The 27427-nt window shown below is 38.1% G+C and overlaps 1 protein-coding gene across 10 annotated transcripts in view; it reads left to right on the plus strand.

Moving 5' to 3' along the window:
• The window catches only part of Bnc2 (basonuclin 2), a 399488-nt gene that overhangs the window by 125036 nt on the left and 247025 nt on the right, over window positions 1-27427 (plus strand). The window contains exon 1 of one of the 10 annotated variants that reach the window (XM_040757213.1): window positions 20354-20731. The exons of the other annotated variants lie outside the window; for them this stretch is intronic. Within the exon in view, the coding sequence (XP_040613147.1) occupies window positions 20729-20731 (3 nt within the window). The 5' untranslated portion in view covers window positions 20354-20728. Of the gene's footprint in view, window positions 1-20353; window positions 20732-27427 lie in introns of those variants that run through there. 10 annotated transcript variants of the gene reach the window in all.

Here is a 27427-nt window from a genome sequence, read left to right on the forward strand (position 1 = left end):
GGACCCTGATAACTGCTGATACAGTAAGCTGAGATTTGAATGCAATCAACATAAACCCAGTAAGCCCCTCTTCATGTACAGTCCCATTCCTTTGCATGAAAAGTTGGTTCCTTGTCTAACAGAGATGCTCCTTGTCATTGCTGAGTGCTTTGCTTGACGAGGTGTTTTTCTGAAGCACTTCTCTGTCTGGGTCGCTCTTGTGTTTTCATTAACCTTAGAACCTAATAACTTGTTCCCCGTTCTTAAATTTAGATATCACCATCAGGGTTTTCCTTGAGTTAGTGGAGTGTGTATGCACATGCATATTTTGAAAGGTTAGATTGCTTTAGATTTTCCCCTCAGTGAAAGAAGAGTTAAAACAGAGATAATGATCAATTGATAAATGGCTATTGAACCACATAGATGGTGTTAGATTGCTTCTTTGGCACTAGCCCATTTCCAAGTAAATTTGCATCCAAGGAGACTTTACGTGATGAAAAACATTTAAGATTAAAAAATAAAAGCAAATTACATGAAAATAGTTTAAATTTCTCATAGAGGGGCTTGTTTGAGCAGCCTACCATGATGTTTTCTGTGCAGCTGTTAGTGGGGGATACAAAGATCTGTTTTGTGTGAACCTGTATGAATGTATGTGTATAGTTAACATCAGTAACTGTGTGAGGGGAATAAATATATAGGGAAGACATTTTTGCTTAATGTTGCCTATAAATAGAATCTTACAACAAAGGAAGAAAACCAAAATTTTAAAAAGTATTGTGATTACCAATTTTATTGTAGTTTTTATTAATTTTTGTTGTTGTTTTAATGTAGTTCGTGATACATAGCCTTCCATTTATTTCCATGGTTACTAAATATTACCTTGTCTGTATTTTGGAATTCATATAACAGGGGATATGAATTTACATGTGTGTTTGTGCTTTTCTTTCTCTTTTAAGATTGTGTAAGCTTAAATTCAAACTCTGTGTAAATATGAAAGTCTGTGCTGTGCATGTTTAATGTGTTTATTTTCCTTATGCTAGTTCATCAGTGCTGGTTCAGTGTGTGTGTGTGTGTGTGTGTGTGTGTGTGTGTGTGTGTGTGTGTCAGACTTCCTGAAATGCTATCTCTTAAAGCCAACAGTTTTGAGACATAATAGTTTCAATACCCACATTATGCCAGTTTTTGCTAAAGATAAAAGTTTTTCCAATTTAATCAGGTATACAGAATTCTGTGTATCTAATTTTTAGGACAAAAAGGGTCTTTTAGATGATTAATTCCTAACTAAAAATTTAACTCAGGAAATGAATAAAATCTATTAGATACAGTTTTTCACATTCTATATTAGCATAAAACTAATATTTTGTTGACTAATTTGTTAAGCATTGGACAAGTAGAGCCAGGGTAAGATGTGTCAAGACCAAGCTGTAGAGAGATAACCATGTATGGTGTTTAGCTACAGAAAATGTATGCTTGGGGATGTCTGATGAACACTGAAGTTTAATGATCTAGGTCTGGGTCTTCTAAAGGTAAGCTAGGAAGGTGGGCTGGGATAGTCTTTACCTTGTGTCTCACCTGAATGAACTTAGATGTCCTTACATGTAAATCCCACCTTCTATCTAATATTGACAAATGATTTAATGGTGTGAAGACTAGGTAGAATTAAATATGTTCACCTTAAGGCTTTAGATATGGCTTCTTGACTTCATTCCCCTATCTTATATTATTTTTCTCTGACATTGAAGTATAATTTTTTTTAGAAAAAGAAGGTTTTCTTGTAGACAGATATTTGAGGACCTTGAAAGGTGTTAACTGTTGACTTTGTAACTGAGAGTTCTGGATTCAGTTTGATCAGTCACAAATCAATAATGCCCAAAACCATTTCCTGTTTTTCCTTATCTCCTATAGCCCCAAACCTTATTTTGCTCAGTATAGATTGATAAGATATTGTTGAAAAGAAAAGGGGTGGGTGGTGGAAGTGGAGAAAGGAGCTTGTTTGGGAATTTTTTTCTTAAAATCAGGTTTTAAAAGGTGATTTTTCTACATATATTTATACTTACTTGTATATTTGAGAAAATAGCAAATAAAAGCTCCTAAGAAAAGCTATGATCTATTTGAAATCTTTTTAAGAAATGACACTGTGCAGGTAAATGGTGATAGTGCACTTTTCATGTATTAGCAGAGGTGTTTATGCCTTATATTATTGTGGAGGTATACTTAACCTGTTTCAAATAAAAATATAGTAAGGCCTCTTCAGAGCAGAGTGAAATACTAAGTTAGAATTATAAATGACTCTGTGCATCATTATGTAGTAATTTAGGATTCACCCAATGATGTAACAAAATTAACAACATAATTTCATTGTGAAACTGTGTCTTATTAAAGAACAACTGTCTGACATTCTCTTACAGTTGCTTTATTTAACTTCATGCAAATATTATTAGTAGTGACATTTTTCTATTGTGCATTAGATTCTCTCATTAGCATGATGTGTTAGTTATCACCAGAGAAATCATCTCCTAGATAGGTGAGGGACAAAATCGAGGAAGCTAAAAATTAAATCAGTGATTTACATTAATACCAGACCATCTGCTCACCAGAGATAGGGCAAAGTAAACTTTTTGACTAGTATAAAACCCAACACTTTTCTGAGAAATTATTTAAAGCTATATAATAAATATATAACAACATTCTCGGAACCCCTTTATAAGAGGGCTCTATATGAATTTTTCTTCTAGGAGTCTTTTACTACTTTCAACTCATCAAGACAAACACAATGTCAGTCGTAGGATTTGTGTTTAAAATGAAAATGATGTATTTTTCCTGTCTTCTTAACCCTCCAAAAATGATTTGAACATTTATTCACTAACAATTTTAAAGATTCATATATAGTATTTCTTTTAGGTCAGATGTCTAAATTATGTGTTGTGGCTTGGCTCTTCTTTATAGTTCATGTAATATATTTTTATTCTAAAGTTTATCCCTCAAAAAATTGACATCCTTTTTCACATAGGATGAAAAGTCTTATTTAGTCAGTGCCTGAGTATAGCAGTTGAGTTATGGTCTTTGAAAATGACTTTCATTGCCAGGAGCATCCATCCCCAGGTTTCTTCTCTGTTTTCTATTTCTTCCTTTTTAACTTTCCCTTCTAGTAGTTGGTGTATTTGGGTAATCATATCCTACTTAAAAGGAACTAAATTACAAAACTTAACCCTTATGCTAGCATAAGTGTTTATATTTGATGGCAAATAGTTTTAGCTTGTTGAATTGGCATGCTGCTAGGTCTGTTTTGGTTCCTCCTCTGATTTGAAGTGTGTGCTTTATTTTGAAATGTTCATAATAGGTACATATTGAAATGTGACCCTTAACATTCATTTTAATATTGTAGCTTACAGGTAGGAATATTTGGATAATTGTTGCAGTAGTATTGAACTGGAAATTGTAGCAAAGATGTAAGCACCTATGTTTCAGCCTTTACTTCCAAGTTTTGTTAGCATGTGAATTTCACTTAACAGGAGATGTGTACTGTGTAATGAAAGGGGAATGTAGGAGATTGTGTGCATATGATGTTTCATGTATGTGTTACTGTAAGAAAGCATTCACAAATATATATTCTCAGGTGTGTATGTGTACACACATTTATTAACTCATTCACAAATGTAAAGCTTATTTCCCATATGCCATGCATCAAGAAGAATGAATTTGAGCATAATTAGGGACAATTTTGAAATTAATTTTTCAACCTTCTGTTATCTGTATACAAATAACTTATATTTATATCATTTGTAAAGTCTTTTTCTAAGATGAGTCAAGTAATTGCAGTTGAAAACCAAATCTGTAAAGAATGGATGTCTGTACTTGTGGGCATATTTAGTATTTATATTTCTAAGTGTATGTTCATAGTCACTAATATATACAATTGTATATAGCTTTATAGAAGTTTATTAATACAACAGGACAGACTTAGGTTTCCACTGTAGCATAGCTTCCTACTCCTGTGTCAGAGATAAGAACCATGACAATCCCTCCCTTACATATTAGGTGCTGAACAAGGCATCTCTGGGAAGTTGGGGCAAAAGTGAATGGGTCACAGCCAAGGCAAGATTGCAAGGATTCCAGTGATAGTGAAAGCATTCGAGTTTGCCAGGTCGCTGTGACACAAGGAGCTGATTCCAAAGGAACAGTTCGTTACAGATAGTGCAATGTCGTCATAGACGTCAGTGAAAAACAAAAAAGTCCTAGTATTTCTTCTTCCCTATCTTATGCATTGCACAGACTTAATGAAAGGAGACACAGTGGATATTGCTGTGCTCAGTCTTCAAGGATTTGAAAGCCTATTTCTTATAAGCACATGTAGGTAATGCTTGTGTTCAGCTTAGTTATATGAACTAGAATATATAGCAAAAAAGTATAAGGAGAAGAAATTGTAATTTGTTTTAATACTGTATTCTTAACTAAACCACAATGTTTAAATGGTTTTTGGTGTTACCTCTCCCGCCCCCCCCACACACACACCAGAGTATAATGAGAGAATTTGTAGCAGGAGAGAAAACAGTGAATCGTGGGATACCTTTTTCAGTGAAAGTCATTTTCTCTAGAATTCACTGTTTGTTGTTGAAAGGACATGGAGTATAATGGTCCCAGGGGTTCTTGCCTGGGAAGGTTGGAGGGAGCCTGATGTGATGTGCGTGGAAGCGAGAGTTCTGCTCCGTGTGCAGATCCGCTTGTGCCTTTCATGATACACGCTTGTTGATCACTAACCACTGTATTTTTGGCTTTGGCCAGAAGAGTGTTTGGGGTCGTAGGGAATGATTGATGTCACCCACATCTGCCAACACTGATGCCATTCGCACTTCCAGAAGAGCATCTGGCGTCCACATTTTGCTAGGTGCCCCTCATGCACTGAAGCACCTGGGAATCAGAGGCAAAGAAGACTCAAATACCCTTTCAAGGAACTTTGACTTCCAGTAAACTTAAGAAAAATAAAGGAACAAGGAGAAAATAGGAACAACAGCCTTTATATTCTGTTGTATAAACAAAATAAGGAGTAGAAGGAGCTTTCTGTAGACGATAAACTAGTATAGACACAGAGAAAAATAGGATGAAAAATTATCCTGGGAAGAAGAAAGAATGTGTGCCGATGACATCACTAAGATGGAGCTTGGGGCTGTGGTTCCAGCCCACATTTCCCCTCTGAGCCTGGCCTGCACAGCATCTCCATCCCCAGGCTTAAAAGCAGGTTTAGAGAATAGCAAAAATAAAAGTATTGATTCTTTTTTAATTTGTACCTTCCCTGTAGGAAGCCTCGCAGATTTCATAGTGTACACGCAACCGTCCGGTGAAACATTTATGACTGGAGTTGACTTGGGTGAGGACAGAGAGCAGTGTCATCTTGTTGGGACACAGCAAACATCATTTTGTGCCACAGAGTGCAGAGATGAGAGAGCACTGTCTCCTTCTGTCTTCAGAGCTTCCCTTAATGGGAATACTACAAGAAAACAATGCATTACTCAAACTGGCACGTTCAGAAATCAAATTCTCAGCTTATTAATCATCATTCTAATTAAGAAAAAGAATTGATCCTTTAACAACAATATAATATCCTTTTGTTTTTCTTTAATTAAGCCCATCAGTTTTTCATTTCTCTCTGTAAGGGAAGAATAATGTTGAACTGTAGGAAGTTACTCATTGAAACCACTGATTCCCTTGAGCACATCTGACATCTTACTTACCCAGTCCTTTGGAATTGTAATGTTGCTTTGCTACTGTCTTTAGGGTTTGTATGTCAGAGATGGGTGTTGAGTTATAAATCTTGTTCCTGTTTGGCTGATATACATTTACTTAATGGCATAAGTACAAGGGTATTTTGTTCTTATTTCCTGCTTTTTTTCTCACAGACTTAATTTATCTCCTACTTTATTCTCTTTTCCCCTATTTATAAAATAACTTCCTAAATTCTCTGCTTTTCTGCTTAATGGAAAGGAATGGAAATGTACTAAGAAATAACAACCAATGAAAAAGGTGTCCTTTTGCCAGTCTGCCACTCTGACTGAAGCTCAGGAATGTGGTTCCATCCTCATGCATATGTGGTGACAGGACTGCCAGTTGTGTTACTGTAGATGAGTTCTGTAAGTCGGGGTGACCAGGGACCGGGGTCTCGTTGCTCAGAGGCTGTGCTGACAGATACTCAATTTGATCCTTAACCTGTGTGAGAAAGATTGAGTCAAAGAAAGTTTGCTCTCTTTCCTTCTGGAAGTTATTCTTAGGTTTATCATTTTGTATACTTGGAATTAACATCACACAGGGATATTTCTCTTAGAAGTAGAAAAAGGTATAAAGAACAGGGCCACCAGCAGAAGATGTGACAGAAGGAAACTGCAGCTAATTAAGAGCCCAGACATTAAAAAAGCAATTGAAATGATAGCCTGGCCAGTATAAACATGATATTATGAAACATATGTTGTACATACCATGTGAGGGATCATCACTGTTTGGCATTTAACTCATTGTCTTGAAGAGGCGTGGAGATTGTTAAAAATAACAAGATTAAAAACATTTTTGTAAATTGAGAAAATATGGCTTCCAGTATTTACCTGACATGCTTGTGTGTGACTGTCATGGGCTCTTCAGTTTTGTTAAGGTGTCATTCAGTGGCTGTTGGTTCTCTAGCCAATTCTTTAGGATTTGCATTTGATGATCATAGTGTCTGAACTGGGGGCTTGAAAAGAAAAACTTCAGGATAATGAGTATTTTACCTGACAAAAATAATTACTTTCAGCTGGCTTAACATAATAACAAAACTAATATTAAAATGAGAACCTCCATTAGCAGAGTTTTAATAATGTTTTTTTTCTCCTTCCATTACAATTAAAAGCAAGGAAGCTATCATTGACTTACAAGTTAGGTTGGCTGTTTGGGACACTTAATCAGGCATGAGCAAAGAAAACTGCCTGAAAATGTGCCTTCTGCCAGTGCCAGAGGGCAGTGGTTCAGGGTTGCTGCTTTGTACGATACTGTGACATTACATATTGAGTATATTCATGAGAGTGTCCCTTCAGTGAGAATGCCTGCAAGCGTGATGATTCTTGACCTTATGTTGAACCTAATGTAGCCTCAGCTAGGTTACTAGGACAATATGTAATATTATTTTTACTGTGTCCTTTCTTTTTTATATATATAAAGATTAGAGTACTAGATAGAACTGAAACCCAAGTCCTGCTCTGGACTCTGGGGTAAAGTCTTATTGTTTTTCTATAGAAAATGTTACAAATCTTGTATTACCAGGGAATTGTGCATTTATCTGTGATGTGTAGACACATAGACAGTGTAGGCCTGTTGTGCTGTCTGCTTGAAGATATTTAGATGATTTATTTGGGGGTATGTTGATTTATTATTAGCTGCCAGGGGTATATGAATGCACATATGGATGGCCCGCCTCAAACAAGCATCTCCATCTTAGGAATAGTATGGTGCCTTAGATTATATAACTTTGTGTTCCTAAGCATAGCTTTTTGCCCCTTCCTGTGCTATGGATGAATATAGAGCATTGCCTCAGAGAGATGAACTTAGATTTTTTAAAGGAAGCTCAGTGTCATTGATGGAGAAATAGCGTGCTTGTTTCTCTCTCTCTCTCTCTCTTTCTCTCTCTCTCTCTTTCTCTCTCTCTCTCTCTCTCTCTCTCTCTCTCTCTCTCTCTTTCTCTCTCTCTTGAATTGCCATGTTCAACAAGTATAGAAGTGCAGTTTTCTGGAAGCAGCTGTCAGGTTTTTAAGTTTTAAATTTCAAGTAAAAATTAAATTAAGAGACACTGCATTGAGATACGAACTCATACACCTGTGATGTCTTCTTGTGTTTTCCCTTAGCAGCCTTGTTCCGGATAACTCTGGCAAGTAACCATGGGAGTGAGCGGATGTTAAGATGTTTTGCCAATGCTGCTATGTGCCAGACAGTACATGATGGAAAAGAGTTTTCTTCATTTTTGCTTTATTTGTGATTTTTATTAGTTACGGTAGAAAGGGGATAGGAAGCATCAGAAGTCCAACATCTGGGAGGATTTGTTTCAGTAGCAGCCTGGGAACCAGAACCCTGGCTTCATACAGGTGAGATGTGTTATGGGAATAAAGGTCCTGTGCATTTAATGAACCCAGCCTGCCTGTCAGCTTGGTTTTTCATGCACCATTGTTGTTCAAATAAGAAAAAGAGAGTGTTCACGGCCTGTGGTGAGATTAGAGTAATGAAAATGAAGTGTTAATCTGTTGATAGGAAGCACATCCCGTACACTACATCCCGGCCACATTCACGCATTTATAATATATTCCAGGTTCTCTCATGACCAGAGAAGCCTGGATGTTGATTGTATTAAAAACACTCTTTTGTTGAAAGCGAGAAGTTGGCTGCTCTGACTTTGAATAAATAGCTACTCTATACAATTTCTTAATAAAGCAACGGCCCCTGGCCTCCGAAGATTCTGATAACCTGGTGCTCCTGTGCCTGCGTGTTCTGCACACCTGATCTGCAGAATGTCCCCGTGACCCTAACCAGAGCCCACACTGCAGAAATTAGTGACTGCTAGAGAAAAGAGGGAGTCAAAGGGCAGCAGTATATTTCTCTCTATAAAGATTAAATAAAATTAGCATTCGCTATTCTATGTTTGCCTTTCATCTTTTAAAAACAGTACATTATAACAGTCCAGCAAGACTGGGACACGGTATGTGTAGCCATGGTGCGTTACAATGTGAGCCTGAAGGCTTCCTGAGGGGAGCTAAAGGCTTTGGTCATCAAGGGGAGAATTGCCTTTTTTTATGAAAGTATTTTGGAATGACATACAAAGAAAATCACAAAAATTGTTTTTCTAGAATGTTAGCCTAATTTTCTACTCTTGAACACTAATCATTAAAGATATGTGCTTAGGAAAATTGAGCTATAGATTTAAAAAATGAAACAGTGACAGTCTTACACTGTAGCAGGATGTTTTAAAGAAGAAAATGGTGAGCATTGGTTCAAGGCCCTTTCTATAAGAGGATCAGTTTAAGAGTCGTCTTAAGAAAGGAGGTGGAAAGAAGTATAAAAGGGGAGGGAAGAGATAAATTAATAAGTGAGTTCCAGGTGTCTGTTTCTAATTGCTTGAATCTCTAACATAATAGAAATTAAGGAAGGAATGTTTCCCATAAGGAATGCATCAGTGCCATTTGGGTATCAGCTGAAACTGCATGCATGGTGCCCAGACTTAGCAGATTTTCTATTTTCCTATTCATCTAGGAGTTAAGGAATTCAGTATGATCATTATGATTTTTTGAACTGTTTCAAGCTGTTGAAGTCATTCAGAATCAAGAAAATTTTGGGATTAAAGTCTTCTTGTAAAGTATATTTACTCTATGTTCAAGGATTGTTTTCACTAAGGAAAACAGAAAGAAAAACCTTTCTCTAGAGAAGAAACATCTCACTTAAAAATAATTTTTAAAAAATGTATGGTCCAGTGGTGAAGCATGATTATGAAACAGTATTCTATAGTTGATCTGAGCCATATTCTGATAATTTGATATATGACTGATCATACCTTACTCAGTGAAGTCCGTCTGGAGATCCAAGTTTTCCTTAACTACAGTAACTAATTAGAGATAACCTGTTAATAATATGGTTGGGCAAAATGGTAAGTAAAACATTTTAATTTGTTTATAATATTCACTAATAGGTTTAAATACTGAGATGTTGTAGTTGATTGGAAGTTATTAACTGTAAATAAACTTTTTGCGTTTGCTTTCAGTTTTAAAAAATCCAAAGGAAAGAAATGCATGGTGACTTTGTTATAGACATCTGCTTTTAAGTAATTGACATTTTTTAAATAAATATGCCATGACTTTTTGGGTCATTTGAACCCTCAATATGGACTATATACATGTAAATGTCAGATGTTGTTATACTAGTGGGACCAGTAAAGATGAGTATTTGTGATGGTATTCATGAATCTTAAATACTGCCTTTTAAAATACACTTTAAAGACACACACTATTTTTATACCCGGGTCCATTTTTCACTTAAGTATATGATAGCGCTAGCAAGGAAGTGTAAAAGTGTTAACATGTGAAGGATCAGAATGCATGTAGAGCTAAGTAGCAGTTTATATGAGCATCCTTTTTCTGGGTTGCATGGAAGAAAGAAGTTGATTGGAAATCCATGTAAAAGTCTGATGCATCACTGTGTAAGACTGGGTCATCAATTTGAAATTTATTACTTAGATTTTGCTTTAAATTATGAAATTGAATTTATTTTGCTTCATAGTTACATTTAACTGGAGTAGCTCTATTTGGTTGTAAATTTTTCTATCCACTGTCATTCATGATATAAATTTATGAAATATATACATATGTACACACATACATACATATAGATATCTGTTTTTAGAACAGTTGCCTTTTTTTGCAACAATTCTACAAACTTTTCTGGAGTAATTATGGAAGTTCAAAGATCACCTGTTACCTAAAAGGACCATGTGGAGGTGTGTGTGGTCGGTCTGTGGTAGACCAGAAAGCTCATCTCCTAACCACTGAGGTGGTAGTTCTGGGGTCCAGAGAATTGTTGCTAGGTGAGAATTCAGGACCCCTGGTTGCCAGGTCACTCCCTTGTTTTCTTTAATGAGAAGCCAGAAATACAATTTTTATATGAAATCTTCTGATTTTGAAATCCTGGCAAAGTATACTAAAATACTTTAGAAACTGTGTGGTCCAAACAAAACTCATCTGCAGGCTATATTCAGCCACTGGCTGCCAGATAGAGACCTCTGTTTTAGAGAATATTTTAATGGATGGAGATAATAGTTTCATTGCATGTGATCATTCATCATGGGAATTCCCCACTGGGATGAATTGAGTTCAGTTTTCCCCCTGCAATTAAAAGAAGTAAGTTTAGTAAATATATTTATGCTTTTAGTTATTTTCCTTATGATCCATATTCAGAGAAAAATTAAATTCATGGACAGAATAAGAATAATATAGTTATTTAAATATAGGTAGGAATATAAGAAATTTGGAGTTAGAGAGAAATAGAAAATTTCTAATTCTAAAGAGAATCCCATGATTTGTGTCAGTAATTGATACAGATGAATTCAACTATAAAGATCTTTTCATCTCACCTTTAAGCAATGAATTCCTGGCCCTGAATCTTTGTGGTATTGCTATAATTTACCAGTCCAATTGATTATGATGTCATGAGGAGGAGATGGACCACAAGGGGAAAACTTCCCCGTACTAATTTGTACAAGGCCAATATTATAACCTGCTTCAAGAAAACATCACTTGTACTGTATAAGATGAGGTTTTCAATGTCAGTCTATATTTTTTGAAGGGGCTCTTTAAGAGAAATAATCTACTCATAATTGAAATTCTCCAGGCAAATCAGATATTAACATTTTCAACAGAACAGGTAATTAATTGGTTTGGGTTTGAAATTGAAGGTCATTCTGTTATTGATTTTCGTGGGAACAAGAAACAAGAGCATCTTGTTAAGATGATCTTCAAATGGGATCTAGGTGTGCCTAGGGTTCTGCCCTGGGTCTTGATGATCACTGTCGCTGGGCAGAGTCGAAACCTACCAGAAGGGATCTTTTTCTGTAGGAAACACAGTAAGCTCTTGATTTGCTTCCAAAAACTGTAGGAAAGACATGAATTGGAGCAAAGACCAGATATTAATACTTACTAGTCTTCTAATAAAGTCAAGGATCTCAAATCAAGAGTAGATGCAGCTTGTAGTGAGCATCTGCCAGTGTGTTGGAGAGTGGGTGGGATGCTGTTGCTTATGAAGTCCAGCATCATCACAGCTGTGACTTAACACTTCCGAAACCTTTCAACTAGAAATGAGATTAAATATACTTAATGCAAGGAGAGGGAAGAACTTGAATACAAGGAAGAGGGGTAAAGGGCAGAACAATTGGAAGATAAAGTAACATACCCTTTTGATACTACTAGGTTTTACAAAGTGGCATATATGATACATGTTTGATAGATAATTTGCCATTTCCCTGAGTCAGGGTTTTTAAAGCCATCCTTTCTTTCTCTGCTGTATTTGTATTTTCTGAGAAAGGTATAGTGTTGTTTTAGCTGTGTTAACCAGGTGGGGAGATACACTGCAGCTTCTTCTTCCAGTTCAAAATAGAATTCTCCATAAAATGCTTACAATGAAAGGGTACACTTTTTGTTCGCAATACCCTGGAGCTGTTAATGCAGTTGTTTCCAAGTTGACATACTTCTGTGTAGGCATGACAGTGGCACCAACCTCTTCTACGTTAAGACTTAACATTCCAGAGAACCATTTCGGAGTTATTATGAGCTTCAAAGCCTGCTCATCCCTAGGAGAATATCAAGTTTAAGCATGTCACTTTGCCATAGTGACAGTTAACTTTTTTTTTTACTCAAAACATGTCTTTTCATGGCTGATTATCTCCAGGTGACACTTGAAACTTCTCAGTTCTTTACAGAGTCCCCCCCCCCCCTTGACCCATTGTTGCTGCCCCTTTGAATTCTGTAGACTGATCCTTTGGGTAGTGGTTGGTCACTAACCAAGAAGGAAAATAGCATGGGTCATAAATGGTTTAAAGTTCTGAGACAATATCAACAGTTTTGTTTTTTTCAGCTCTTGATCCTAGAATTTGAATTACCTAGTCTCTGAATTACCACTCTACACTCCCACCCCGTTGGGATTTTACAGAAGTGTAGTTGGGGTGAAAAAAAAAACATTTAAAATTGTTAATATTGGCTTGATGTATAAAAGGCTAATGATAAGAGCAAGTCCATGGAACTGCTCAGCCTTGTCTCATGGTGTACCCTTCTCTTCTCGGAGAAAGGAAGTCCCTGTTTTCTGAGTGGTAAAAGTACATTCCCTTTGGGGACCTGCTGGTTTTTAGTTTCTACGCAAGTTAATAAACTGTTGCTGTCTGTGCCTTGCATCTCAGAGATGGAACTTGACGGACTAGTCAGCATTGCAAAGGTCACCCCAAAGCTATTGGCAGAATGCACTGCCATTCATTGCTCAGCGATGATAATGCTACTATAGCAGTTAACTGAATGTATTAGACTGTGTGGCTTTCCCAGAATACTAAACTGTTCAGTTCTTTTAAACATCTGATAGAATGTCCATTCACAAGATGTCTCAAGTGCATTTTTGAAGGAATCTTAATGATATAAAAATACCAGTGTTTTGTCCACAGGATGGATAATTTATGCAGGGCATGTTTCTAGTGTGTTGTTTTGCTACTGTGAAAATACTTTTAAATTATTCTCATCTATTAGAGTTTTCCTTTTGTCTGAAAATTATGATGTTCCAGCAAGTTTTAAAACTCAAGTTTTTTTTTACTTATTTACAGCTTATCTTCTAGTGTACAGTATCTTCTAGGCTTTGTCTTTCATAAGGGGGAAAATTAAATGCTATTTTTGATACTATTCCTCACAGATACCAAATGGAGAAATTACATTTTTGGTATTAGATTTTAACTTTACACATAGTACCTAAGTAAGTACCACCCATCTTTTCATGCCCTTCAATTTAAGAATTTGCTTACTAAAATGCTACTTAAGTTATAACCAGAATTATAAAAGAACAGCTTCATAATCATGCTACTTGAGGGGACTGCACTTGAAATTGCTTTGGTTTGAATGCTTAATTGATTGTGCGGTCCACAGATGACATCTCTACCTTGACTCTCATCTAAAAGTGGGTCAAGATCTAAAGTGCTGAGGTGCCTATAACACCATTAATTACTTCCACATATCCGTGCATTTGAGACTAATGCTTTCCCAAATGTTTGATTAGGCAGGTAGTCTTCCATTCCCTGGTTGCATTTGTTCTTATCACACTGGGTAAGCCACTTAGGCATTTAAAGTTACTTCTTTGGTGTCAAGACTGGAAAGCAGAGACTCTAGGAAAGCCTTAAATTTACCTTCTGAATCTTGCCTTCCTTCCTTCCATGCTTCTATTCACTTGTTTCTTTTGGAGCCAGGCAAGTATAACAAGAGTGGAGTGTAGGCCCTGTCCTGAATAATGGAACAAAATCAGTGATCAAATAATTTTTTGTTGCAGTAATCCAACAGTAAAGGGCATGAAACAAAAACATTTCAAATAGAATGGCTAGCACTGAATTCAGACACTGGATAATATTTGAAAATAAGATACAGTGATAGTGTTTATGTTGAAGGAAGTTTTCTATATGTATGCATACTTATCTTACATTAATAATTACTTCATTTTTTTCCTAGTTGACCCATTCTCCAGACCTTTAAAAACCTTTTAAGTGGATGTAAATTCCATTTTAATTAGACCAATGCAATCTAATACTGCAACTAGCCTGGAATGGAAAAAAACATGCTTAATACAACCCAAATCAACCATATCCAGATAATTCCCCTGATCTTTGTAACAGTCCATTCCCCACCTCCACAATTAAATGACCCTGTTAGTTTCAGATTCAACAAGACATTTAAGGTTCATTTTAAAAAATGATCATCTTTTACAGGATTTTTTTTCTCTTGCATTTCTCTTTCTTTCTCTTGCCACACAGCTGTCACTGGTATAAAAGAAAGATTGGGGGAGGGGAAGAGGAGGAAGCCCTGCTCAAATCGTGTCACGTAGCACTAATTCATCTGCTCTCATTAGAGGGAGCGAGGGACAGCAGTGATGGCCAAGAGCTGCACTCCACACATGACACGCGCACAGTTTGGGGAATAGAAAATTGCTTTCTCAGGAAGCCTAGCCAATTAAGGACTTGACCATATTGAATGTCAAGTGTTAATTTAGGTTTTTCTTCATTTTCCCAGTAGTAATGTGGGTCCTGTGATGAGCAAATACATGTCAAGTAAAAGTTGATTGCATGAAGGACCTGGGTATTATATGTCACTGACAAGTCACAAATGTACTGAAGTCTTTTAACCCCTTAGGTGAATGTGGTGGGGGAGGGGAAGAGGCGAGGGGATTGACGATACCAGAATGATAAGAATAGATAGGTATGTGGTAGTAGCTCGGATGGACAGACAGGAATGGTAATTGATGCAAAACAAATAAACAAACAAACAAACAAACAAACAACCCAAACTGGGGCTTGGACTAATCTTAATCTATGGATGAGGGGTTCTAGAAAAGCATACATGTACGTGTTATTTCCTCATTGCACATGTACTGTCAAGAATAGTAGCATCTTAACTCCTAAGAATTTTATGAAAAAGGAAAATAGTACATTCTGTGATCTTGGATCAGAAAATTTCTCAATACTTTTCTCCTTTGAAGTAAATAAAAACTCATCAAATAGTTATATTATTTTGAGTATTTTGGCTTATATAGGTATAAAATTTCTGACTATATACTCATTATTTTAGTGTGTAATCCATATTCATTTAAAAATTAACTTTGATACGGTCATAGGAAAGGTGCAAAACTGAAAAGAATGTGTGTTTCCTAACATGATGAAATGGTAGTTAGCCAATGGAAGTTGGTGGAAGGTCCATCCTTGTCTTTCATTCCTTTTTTGCGGCTGGTTGTAGAAAGGAAAAAGAGTCCAGCTTCAGGGAGTGAGATAATTTTCCTTTTTTTTTCAACTAAATGTTGAAGGTTGTCCATCATGTGCAGCATCTCATTTCCATTCATCAGCATTCATTTACATATGAATATCCTCAAAATAAAAGAAAGTCTGTTTCTGTTGCAGTTGTACAATAGCAAATAAAAATACCCCTATAGCTTCAAATACTGCTATGTGTAGTGTAAGAAATCTTCAAAGTCAAGGCAGTTACAGCCTGGTAACTCTGTGAAAATATGTAGAAACACTTTCCCCTCCGTATCTTCCAAGATATGATCTTAAAACATTTTCTTGAAATGTACCCGTTTCCATTTATTGTAAAATTGTAAACAGACTTGCCTTTGCATATTGACAATGCTTATTATACCTTGAAAGGGTAAGTCAGATAGCACATGGATTTAGGCAGCAGGAATTACTAAGTCTTTCTGTGTCTCAGGTGAGAAGCTGCTACCAATGTATCAAAATTAATAGTATATATATTCATAGTATAGGAAAGCATCTCAGGAATTCAGTGTTTCATAGAGTAAGTTTTCCTTAGGAAATGAAAGGCTCCTCCAGGTTGGTCCTTTCCTCCCTGCTTCAAAGGAAGCAAATCGGATGTGCTTGGTTCTCCCTTCACATCCCATTTTGATAAGCTCCATCCATGGAATTCTGGTGGCATTGAGGAGCACTGTTTAATTACAGTCTCTCTTGTCAGCAGCTTCTCTTCCTCTGGGTGTACTGAGAGACTTAAGTTTCAGTAAAGTAAATTCTGATGATGGCAGCTCAGGTTGCTGATTCAAGTTATTCCCCTCTGCCGTGTCACTTTTGACGGATGGCACCTAATGCAATCAACCACAGGCCAGGAGAGCCTCTGGTCGCTTTAGTGTTTGGACCAAGGGTTTCTTCCCCTCCTCCCTTGATCTTCCTTCAGGAGCTCACTCCTTTCCTTCAGTCCTCACTTGAGCCAAAACGGGGGAGGAAGAGTGTTGTACCCAGAGCAGGCTTGCCTAAACCTCCCCTTTCCCAGTGGTGAAAGCAGAATCTGCCTCCCTTTGCGTGTGTTTTTGATAAATTTAAGAAGTCAAATCGCTGACACAGATAGATAATCCAAGTGTATAGGGTGAAGAGTTATAAATTAACACATTATTCCCTCTTAATGTGAAATACTTGAGAATGCATTTTCTCAGTCCCCTGACATCCACCCAGTGAGGGCTCTCATTGTACTTTTCAAGTGGCATTGATTTGTTAAAGCGCTGAATTAGCATCTCCGGCCAGCTGCCCGTTCTACTGTAGTGTCGAGGGGCTTCAGTCCCTCCTGTCTCCCACAGCCATCTTTTTTATTTCAGCGCCCCCATACTTGATTCTTTCACTCCTCCTCCTTCTCTCGCATACTTTCTGGCCCTCCACTTTCCTGTTGTTTCCTACCTGCTTCTCTTTCTGACTTGTGTTCAGCAGGACCTTTTTATGCTTTCTTCTTTTCTCTTGTCCACATCTCTCCTTTCCTTTGCTACCTTGAGGCTTTTTACATTCAGTAATAGTGCCTGTAACTGCATGCATGCATATATGTCTGTGTCTGTGTGTGTGTGTGTTGATGTAACCATTCCATTGGCTTGAAATGAAGTCTTGAAGGGAAGAAATTAAATTATGTGTGTTTGTTTGTAAAATAATGTGCTAGTAAGAGCAAACTCACTTATTTTGGTTTCTAGAATCCAAAAGGTACCACAGAAGCTTTGAACTTAAGTCTTTACATGTCATTTAATGTGGTAAAGTTTTCTATTTCAAGGAAAATGAAAATTGCCAGTGGTTACCAAGTTTTTGTCGTTTCTTTTGTCCTAACTAAAATAATTCTGCAAAATCTCTTGATATTTTTAAACTTTTTACATTCCTCTGTGTGTGTTTGTGTGTGTACTGCAGCACCTGTGTGTGCAGAAGCCAGACATCTGTGTCTGATGTTATCCTCAGCCTCTCCTCTCTCATTGTATTCTGCTTGACTGACTGGCCAGTAAGCTGCAGGGATTTTCTTCTCTTTGCCTTCCCGGTGCTAGGTTGATAGACACACTGCACAGCTTTTTATGTGCCTACTGGGAAACCAAACTCAGGTACTCCTGTTTGTGTGGCAAAGAAACGTAGACCTGAGATATCCTTCCTGCTTGCCAAGTGAACTTTTTGGTATGACTTCTTTTTCTCCGGTTCCTTGTTATTTTCGTCACACTTGCTTTTGTCATCAGTACATAACCATGCAATAAGTTTCATATTGATATTTATAGCAATCTATGATTTTCTGACATGTAACATAGCAAATAGATGATAAAATTGGTCAGAAGTTTGCTTGGAAATAAGATTGTTTACCCCTTCCTTTACTGATGTGCCCCAAATTTCAGATAGTTTCAGAAGTTATGTGTGGGTGATGATGGAGAGAGGGACAAGTGTTACATACAGATTCACACAGACTCAGGTTCTTTCTTCTTTTAGATGTTGGTCCCTGGGCAAGTAAGATGGCCCAGCAGCTAAAGGTGCTTGCCACCAAGCCTAGTGACCTGAGTTTAATCCCTAGGGGACACAAGATAGTAAGAGAGAACTGGCTCTTAAAAGTTGTCCTCTGACCTTTGGTCCTGTGATTTGGTGGGCACATACAAAGGCACACAGTAAATAAATGGAAATGTATTTTAGACATTGGTCTCAAACACTTGGGGATCACTGTGTATATTAATTTGATGTAAGCAGAAAAATATTCCTGCTGCGACTTAAGACATTATCTTCTGTAGTTTTAATCTTATGGGTTCATATGTTCTGTCTTCAGTTTTAGTAGGCTTCAAATTGATGACATCACAAGCAGACTTTGAATTTCTTGATAATAAGTCAAATGCCTTGGAGTATCTTTAATGGTGTATTTCATAGTCTGACCTAGTAGCTTGACTCAGTATTTAATTTTGATGTGGGAATATGCTACATAAGTTCTGATAACATTTGCTTCTGTGTTGGATTGATTTCCCTCTGTTCAAATATGATTTCTTCTTTTTAGAAGTTAATTTTTGTCCTCCTCTGTGGACTTGGCGTGGCCTAGCTAAGGTGAAGGGATTACAATGAGTTTTTGAAGCTTGATAATGTCTGTGTAAGGGAAAGGAAAAGAAAAAGGTCTTTTAACTAGGGCTTAAGGCTAATTCCAGCTACTAAGGAGACAAAAATCACACTAAAGAGGACTGTCTGGCTTCGTCTCCTATGTGCGTGTTAACTTGCGTTGAGGGCATCGTTTTGTATTTTAGGGTACTCCCTGGAGGGAGTAAAATGTTCTTCATTTGTTGCTGCAAAGGGACTTGGCCTCACTGCAGGGGAAAAACACTGGGACACCTGCCTTCTGCATGGATAATCTCTGGTCACCTGGCTGCAGCGCTCGGGTGGGTCAGAGCTAGGAGGACTTGTCACCTTTCAGAACTGCTCTGACTGCAAGAGAAAGGAGGGAGATGACAAACTAACAGGACAGTATGTGTGATCAAAAAGGGTGGCTAAAAATGATCACAAGAAACCTGTTCTGAAGGCCATACTTCAGTGGTGAGAATTAAGGTAAGGGTAACAAAAAGACTGTGAGGGAAAAGTTGTGTTTTGCATGTGCAGATTTATAGTCTCTGGTACCATTGTGTGATTTATTGTCAATCTATACTGATTTTAATAATCGAGACCCACACTGATGCTAGAACACGTTTAAAATGTAGGAATGTGGCTCGCTGTTGAAGCACTTGCCTAGGTTGCCCAAGGCCCTGGACTTTATCCTCAGCACTGAAGTGAAGACTTATATACATTTGTTAAATTTTAGTATGACTGTATTTTTGCTGATTTATGCATCCTAACCATGATGATGTTCGAACCCAGGGCCTTGCTTGATGAGCACTCTCTGCTGTGTCACACCCCTAGCACACCCCTAATGACTTAAATTTCTCATTAGGTGCGGGCATGTTTTGTCTTTTGCCTTAACTTTTTGTTTGCATTGCTTGGAAGTACCAGCAATAAATCAGGAAGTTCAGTTTCAAATCTGGTATGGTTTCTTGCTTGTGTTGTGATAATACTTTTAGCTACTTGAAAGGGTTAACTGCTTGTTTTAGAATTTTTCACCTTTGAAATTTTCTCTAAAATTGCCAAGAGACGTCAGAATTATTTCTGTTTTGTATTTTGTAAGTCTAAATTAAATGTCACTTAAATGTGAAAGAACTGGCACCTTTGATAAGTAGTCCCCAAAGCAAATGGTCACGTCAGTAATCATAACCTAATTATGAATGCAAAGTGAAGTTTGTTTTTTTAAACAGTATAAAACAAACACAGGAAAGTAAGCCCCACAGCAACCCACAGCATTATCTAACCCAGGAGAAAGCATCCTTCTGCAAAGCCATAGGACCTTGAATGATAGCAGTAATAAGAGAGGACTCTGGCATCTGCCCAAGGACTTGTTGCGAGGGAGCCACAAATGGCCTGCTCAGTGTGTGGCTGTACAGAAGTTCCAGGGTGACACATGCCTCCCAAGCCAGTCACAATGCAAGAGGTCAGGGGTCATGTTCAAGGGCAGGGTGTTTCTGGATAAGGTTGAGGAAGCAGAGGTGGCCCCTCTGTGCTCAGTGTGTGGGTCTGTGTACTCCTTTCCCGTCAAAGCTGGCCCAGTGTGGCCAAAAAGCGGTTCCTTGGCAGGGCTTAATGGCAGGATGATGTAGTCTGTTGTGACTAGTGCATTCCTTTCAGGTTAAACTAGGGAAATGGCATTGTGTTAAAATTCCAAGTCGCATGAATGTTTTATTGCCACAGCGTTTAGCCCTCCAGGGGAGTGTGTGTGGCAGCGGTGGGGTGGGGTGGGGGTGGCTCAGAGACTCAGGAACTATCAGAAGAACACTTCCCTTGGAAAATTTTACCCATCAGCATGAAGCTGATTTGCTGTGATGGTCACTTAGGAGGGTTTCACTTTTTCTTAAACTGTGGCTGTTTAAAGTCTTGCAGTCCGGACAATTAACAGCTGAAGCAAATACGACAAGACACACAGAGAGAGGCTGGGAGATAGAGAGGAGGAATGAGCCAGAAAGGAGCTGAGCTGCCTTCTTGTGTAAACTGCCCAAGCCAGGGCCCCCTCCTGGCCGCCATCCCTGTCCCCCTTTCCCCAGGCTGTTTTGCTGTCTGCCTGAAGGCCAGCGGGACTGATCTGTTAACCTTGCTCCACTGACTGGGAGGCCTCTGCAGCTCATGGTACTGTATGTTACCATTACTACTCCCTCATTCCTTTCCCTGGCTCTTCCCCCTCCTCTTAAACGTTTCTGTGTAACAACGGTTTATATTAGTCAGAGGGATACAGTTTTGGAATGCAAAAGGTCTGAGTTTAAAACAAAACAAATTTAATAAGTATGTTCTGCTCGTGCGTGCATGTTCTCTCCCCTCTCTCTCCTCTCTCTCTCTCTCTCTCTCTCTCTCTCTCTCTCTCTCTCTCTCTCTCTCTCTCTCTGTCTCTGTCTCTCTCTCTCTCTCTCTCTCTCTCTCTCTCTCTCTCTCTCTCTCTCTCTCTCTGTCTCTCTCTTCATGTAGAAGGGCAATCCTCAGCCATTCTAATTCATTTGCAGCCAGAGGCCAGAGGTTTCCATTGTGATTCAAAACCAGGAATTCTGGAAATTGGGCAGTTTAAACTTGGAAGTTATCAGGGATTGGAGTCTCAGGCAGGAATAGTGCTATGAAAACTGTATAGACTCAGGTTTAGGGTACGCCAGGCCTCCCAGTGGCCTCAGATTAGACAGACTGATCTCCTGTGCCCCTCTTGAGGGATATCTCAGCCTCCTTTATTGTTTCAGTTTCTAAAGATCATATGATTTGACTTCACTTATAATTGTGTGTATAACTCTCAACTGCTTCATGATCTGATTCATGTTAGTTTACAACAGATTGAAACATGCGTAGATGGAACAGTTTCTTTTGCATTATAACGCATGCATGTTTCCAATTGATTCCTTGAGAACAGAAGCATGTATTATCTTAAAAAAGGCATCATGATAACCTGAGTTTTAGTTTTGAACTGCCATTTCTCTGTGTTTTTGAATGTTAATGCTCTGCTTTCCTGCTCCTGGGAGGTGCTGTGTTCCCATCCTTAGACATGCATTTTTAAGTGTCTGTAGGGAGACATGCACATGTGCGCAGCTGCATTAGTGTACTTTGCTACCTGCCAAATAGTTACCAGGAGAAACTTGTGAAGCTGCTAAAATGAGAGGACTTTCCTCTGATATGAGCTACTACCTGAGAAAGGTGCCTACAGAAATTAAACATATTATACAGAAGAATGAAGCAGAAGTAAGCCAGTAGGCTCTGTTTATGTAGAATTTAAGTACATGATTTGTGCACTTCTATTAAAATGATTTTGTCAAGATAGACTTCCTGAGTTTAATCTGATTAGTGGTGTTTGTGTGACGGTTGGTTCTTTTTAAACAGATATATTGACATTGTTTATGGGAAGTCTTAAACCAGCAAGCAATCAACTTTACAACACAATCAAGATTTATATGTGTCAAATTTAAGATATATTCATAAATGTTTTCCCTATACTCTTGGTGATGCAGAATTATTTCTTCCTACTCTTGTGTACTTCTTCAGGTGATAGTAGGGTTTGGGTGATTCTTGTCTCCAGTTGGGAATTTTAAAATGTGATTTTTAAAAAGAATGTTATATTATGCTGTATTTGCTCTTTCTTTCTGTTTTATTTCATTTCTTATGATAAGCTTCAAAGTTGCTTTTTTCCTAGATAGTAAAATAAAAGTGCCAAATAACCTATCATGTATATTTAGATTGTCTGGAAATATAGTTGATTATCCTGGTCATGGGAGCAGTTTTTAAACATGATGAAAAGGATGTTCAATCCTTTCCAACTTGGTTCATTAAAAGTTTCCTTCCATTTTCTAAGAAAAGTGAAATTACTCCAATATTAAATCTCTCTAATAAGAACATTTCAGCCAAGTCAGGATTTTTTTCCAAGTCAAATTTCATTTAAATAAAAAAAAATCAACATTTGGCCTTTGAGAATATTTTTGTCCCTTTTGCCAGTTATTAGCATTTCTTATTGAGAACTTTTTGGATAATTGATGGGTTCTGAGTTCAGATACTCCTGCTATCATGTCATTCTTGAGCCTTGAGTCACTTCAACACTGACCCTCCTTTGCTTCCAATCTGTTTGTGCCTGTGATTTTGAAACAGAGTCTTACACTATTGCAGACCGGTCTCAAACTCAAGGTTCTGTCTTCTGAGTCCTAGGACCTAGCATTGCAGATTCCCACTACACATTTTCCTAAAGTTAATTAATTCATATTCATCCATTCATTCATTCATTCTGTGCTTGAGATTGAAACCAAGCCTTCCACCAATGAGTTGTCTTTGGTTCTATAATGGGAATGAAGGGAGATGACCCGGACTTTCAGGAAGGAAAGAGGAAGTTGTAGTCTGTAGTAGGTCCTTCATAATCTGTAGTCCATTGGAGCTGTCTGGTGGCTTTGGTCCCTAGGGAAGCTTGATAGTTCAGAAGTAATGGAGAAAGGGGTTGAGTTTTGGGAAAACATTTAGATTTCTTCATTTGCCTGTGGGAAGGGGTATGACAGACAATCCAGAAGCAGGCTTTTCTGCCTTACTACCTTTTCTTTTTCAAGGAAACTGTGCTGTATTGGTCCAAGTTTTCATGGCTGTGTAATGGCTTTGCCAGGTAGACCTTCATGAAGGTTCAAAGTAAGCTCCCTCTTCTGTGATGCCCATTAGGACAGGTTCTACTGGGCCTTGTTTATCTTTATATCATTAGTTTAATTGTCTGCTTTAAATTAAGTCTTCCTGCCGTGTACTCCTTCCCACTTGATAGTAAAACTGAAAGAGCAAGCAACACCATGTGTTTGTGGGTATATTTTATTTTGTGCACAGCTTTGCAGCAATACTGTCATTAGCAAGCAAAATTGTGCTTCTTTGAACTGTTTTTGACCCGGTTTATGTGTCAGTTTTAAAGATTGTTTTATATTACTGTGTCATAGATATTTTCTGACTAGTGCTATTATTTTTCATAAGAACTTGTTTCTTTAGCCACACAAAGTTTGACACCTCATCTTGATACCTAAAATAAATACTTGCTATAGTATCTACTTTGGCCTGTTAGTGAATATTACAGGGCAAGGATTGCTTTCTCATATTTTCACCCTTTGGTTACCGACATGCTACTTGCATGGAGGGAAGATACTTCCTTTATCATTTTATAGACAAATAAAATCTAAAATCTATACTGACCTCAGAGCCTTTGCTTTCTTCTTTACCTCCTTTATGGGTCAGTTTATCTTTGTATGTCAGTCTTGCTTGAGTTGAGCATGTCTTATCTGTGCTGGATATTTTAAAATCAGAAACAAGTCAGTTAAGTCATTCTGACCCTTTGTTTTTACTTTTTGAATATTTCATTCTTCTGTACCAAACTGCTGTTTCCACTCCTCCTAGCCTCACCCTCCTCTGCCCCAGATCCACTGCTTTTCAATTTCCCTTCAGAAAAGAGCAGGCCCTCCAGGAATAATAGCCAAACATGGCATAATAAGATGCAATAAGACTAGGGCACAAACACTTACAGCAAGGCTGGACAAGGAAATCCAGTAGGAGGAAAAGGGTCCCAAGAGCAGGCAAAAGAGTCAGAGACAACCACACTCCCAATGTTATGAATTCCACAAGAACACCACAGCATATAATATGCAGAGAACCAAGTGCAGACCCATGAAGGCTCTGTGGTTGCAGGTGAGCCCCTATGAGCCCTGCTTGGTTACTTCTGGGGACTATGTTCTCCTTGTGTCCTTGGGCCCCTCTGACTCCCACAATCCATTCTTCCTTTCTTCTGAGGGATTCCTCATCTAATGTTTGACTGAGGGTCTGTGTATCAGCTGCTATGGGAAGCCTCACTGATGATGACTGGGCTAAGAGCTGATCTATGAGTATTGCAGAATCTCATTAGGAATCATTTCATTGACTTTTTCCCCCCTCAGTAGTGTTTGGTTCTACCCTAGGTCTCTGGGCTATCCAGCTTCTGTTTCCTGACCATCTAGGAAGTATCTGATATGGGCTCCCTCCTCCCTCTCATGGTATAGTGTGGGTATCAAATTAGACCACTTATTGGTTGGCCAGTCCCACTAGTTCCCAGCCATCATTGCTGCAGTACACCTTGCAGGCAGGAAGGTTGTAGGTCAAACATTTTGTGGCTGGGTTGGTGCCCAGTCCCACCACTGGAAGTCTTGCCTGCTAAGGAAAGATGTCCAGTTCAGGCTCCGTATCCTCCATTACTAGGAGTCTTCAGTAGGGTCACCCTCATAGATACAGGAAGTTTCCACTGCACTAGGTTTCCACATCGCCCCAATTCCAGTTGTCTCTCCTGTCCATCCCTCCCTCCCTCCCTCCCTTCCTCTCTCCCTCCCTTCCCCACATGGTCTCTCCCATTCCCATCTGTATCTACCTGCCTCCATCTATTTTCCCCTCCCAGGGAGATCCATGTATCCCCCCTAGAGCCCGGCTCCTTGATGCTTAGCCTCTTTTACCCTGACCCTTTCAAGGCAAGTTTTTTTTTAAGGGGTCTGATTAAATGAACTGTTAAAAGTCAGAGTTGTTATACATGTGAAGAGAGCTATGGTATGGAGCCCTGTCTTTTAGACCTCTACCTGGCCCATAGAGCACTTGGTTACAAGAAAACAGTACCTTAATGTCCTTGTACCTCAGGTCATGAGGCCTAGCAGAAGGCTTCCTTCTTTTATCTGTGAATTGAAGGTTTTATTTTTATGTGAGAGGTGTCACTATGCAAAATTTATAAAAGAAGCAATCTTTAAGAGACCATACCTAAGAAGCAGTGTAGATGCTGTTGTAAGAAAAAAAAAAGCTATTTTTCCTTGTACAACTTTTTGCATGTTTAATTTCAAGGTATACAGACTTTGTATAATCCGTAGTAATACAATACTTTTAGTATGGTAAAAGGCTGGAAAAACTAGGTTATAATTCTTAATTGTGTCTGAATATATACAGAGTCTTCTTCCTTTGAAAAGATTAAGCTTCTCCAGACCTCTATGTGAATATATGAATAAAGGTAAGACCAGAAAATGTTCTGTATTAACTTGTAAAATAACATAAAAGTACTACATTGAATAAATTGTCTGTGAAAGTAATTGACATAATTTTGTGATCTCTTTATAAGACATGGATTTTAAGTTTTCTCACCTGGTAAATTTGCATTGGGATTTTATATAGTATTTTATTAGAAATATGATTTCTCTCCTGTGAGTACTGGGAGAACCCATACTTACCAGCTGACTGTATCTGCGTCTGTACTGATCTGTTAGTATGACTGGGAAAGTTACAGAACCACTCTGAGCCTCCGCTAATCCTCATTGTATGTGACTTAGAAGCGGGACCTCAAAAATCCAAGAATGGGAGAGCTGTGTTGCTACTGTCATTGTCTTCTTTTGTTAAAGTATCTGCATTCTGCCAGCATATGTTCATTGACTATAGTGCCAGGTTCTTATTACCTGCATGATGTATATACTTGGCTTTTTTGTTATTAGTTAAGTACTCAATGTGCCAGTTGTGTAGAAGCTGACTTTTGCTGAAGGAAGTAAGGGCAAAATTCTTTCCATTCCTGCTCTTTATTGGGAATCAGTCACTGAGCAGCATAATTCTAAAAATCTTATGTGGCTTTTGGGTACTTTATGAACCTTTTTATAGTAACTCAGAAGCAAGCAGCTGATCGAATTAATATACCTCCATCAAGAAGCGATTCTGTTAACCTCTTCTCCACCTATCCTACGCGTGCTTTATGAAGGTAGGACTTTGTCCGTTGTTTAGGTTGCCTCATGTAGCAGAGATACAAGTTCATAAATGTCCAGGCTTTAGTTGGCCTTAGCTACTTACAGTCTTTAAACTAAAGCGAAGAAAATGAATAAATCAAAACAGCAACAAGAAACCCAAAAACTCTTGATCCAAACAAAATGACAAGAAAAACACCCTTCCCCCAAAAGCTACCTTCTTAGTTTCTGGGTTTTGTGGGTCTGGCTTGTTGTTGTTTTTCAGGACAGGGTTTCTATGTGTAGTTCTGGCTGTCCTGGAACTGGTTTTGTAGCAGGTTGGCCTCTGATGCAGAGATCCTCCTGCCTCTGACTCCTGATTGCTGGGATTAAAAGTGTGCACCACCACTACCCAGCTACCTTCTTAATTTTTGGAAAAATAAGCCCAAAGGGTCTAAACCATTGATACTTCTTTTAATATTTAGTAGTCTCAATTTTTTTGGTGTGACTTTTACAGGAAGGCTGCAGATATATTATACCGTTACAAATAAGAAAGGTAGAGGAAAAAAATAAATTAGTACCATCAGTAAGGAACCTTTTTATTAACAGCTTTTCAGTTTTCTTTCTTCATTTACATATACATACAAATGTGTGGAACATTAGAGCTACTTTAAATGGTAATGCTGTATGTATTTGTGCCATAAAAAACCATCGTGCTGTAGATATAGGTATACATTAAAAAAAACACAGTGCTGTATATGTAGGTATACATAAAAAAGCCACAGTGCTGTAGATAAAGGTATACAGAGCCATCAGCAGGGCAGGAAAAACAGCTGAGTGCATATGGAGAGCATTCACATGGCCTGTGTTTAGTTCTGAGAACTCTTTCCTAAGAGAGAGGGGGAGGGTGGAGAGGGACACAGAGGGGATACCATAATTGAAATCTAGTCCTATTATACCTATTATACTACTATATCACAATTTAATTTTCTGAGATTTTGGTTCTTAGACTTTTTTTTAACATACAGAATGGTACTTCAGTATGAATGTCCTTGTTTGAATTTATATACTTACTTCATAATGATGAACTCATAAAAATGGTATTGATTATGCAGAAGGCCTAATTTTTACACAG

Source organism: Mesocricetus auratus, unplaced genomic scaffold (assembly GCF_017639785.1).
Source record: "Mesocricetus auratus isolate SY011 unplaced genomic scaffold, BCM_Maur_2.0 Super-Scaffold_100014, whole genome shotgun sequence".
Lineage (NCBI taxonomy): Eukaryota > Metazoa > Chordata > Mammalia > Rodentia > Cricetidae > Mesocricetus > Mesocricetus auratus.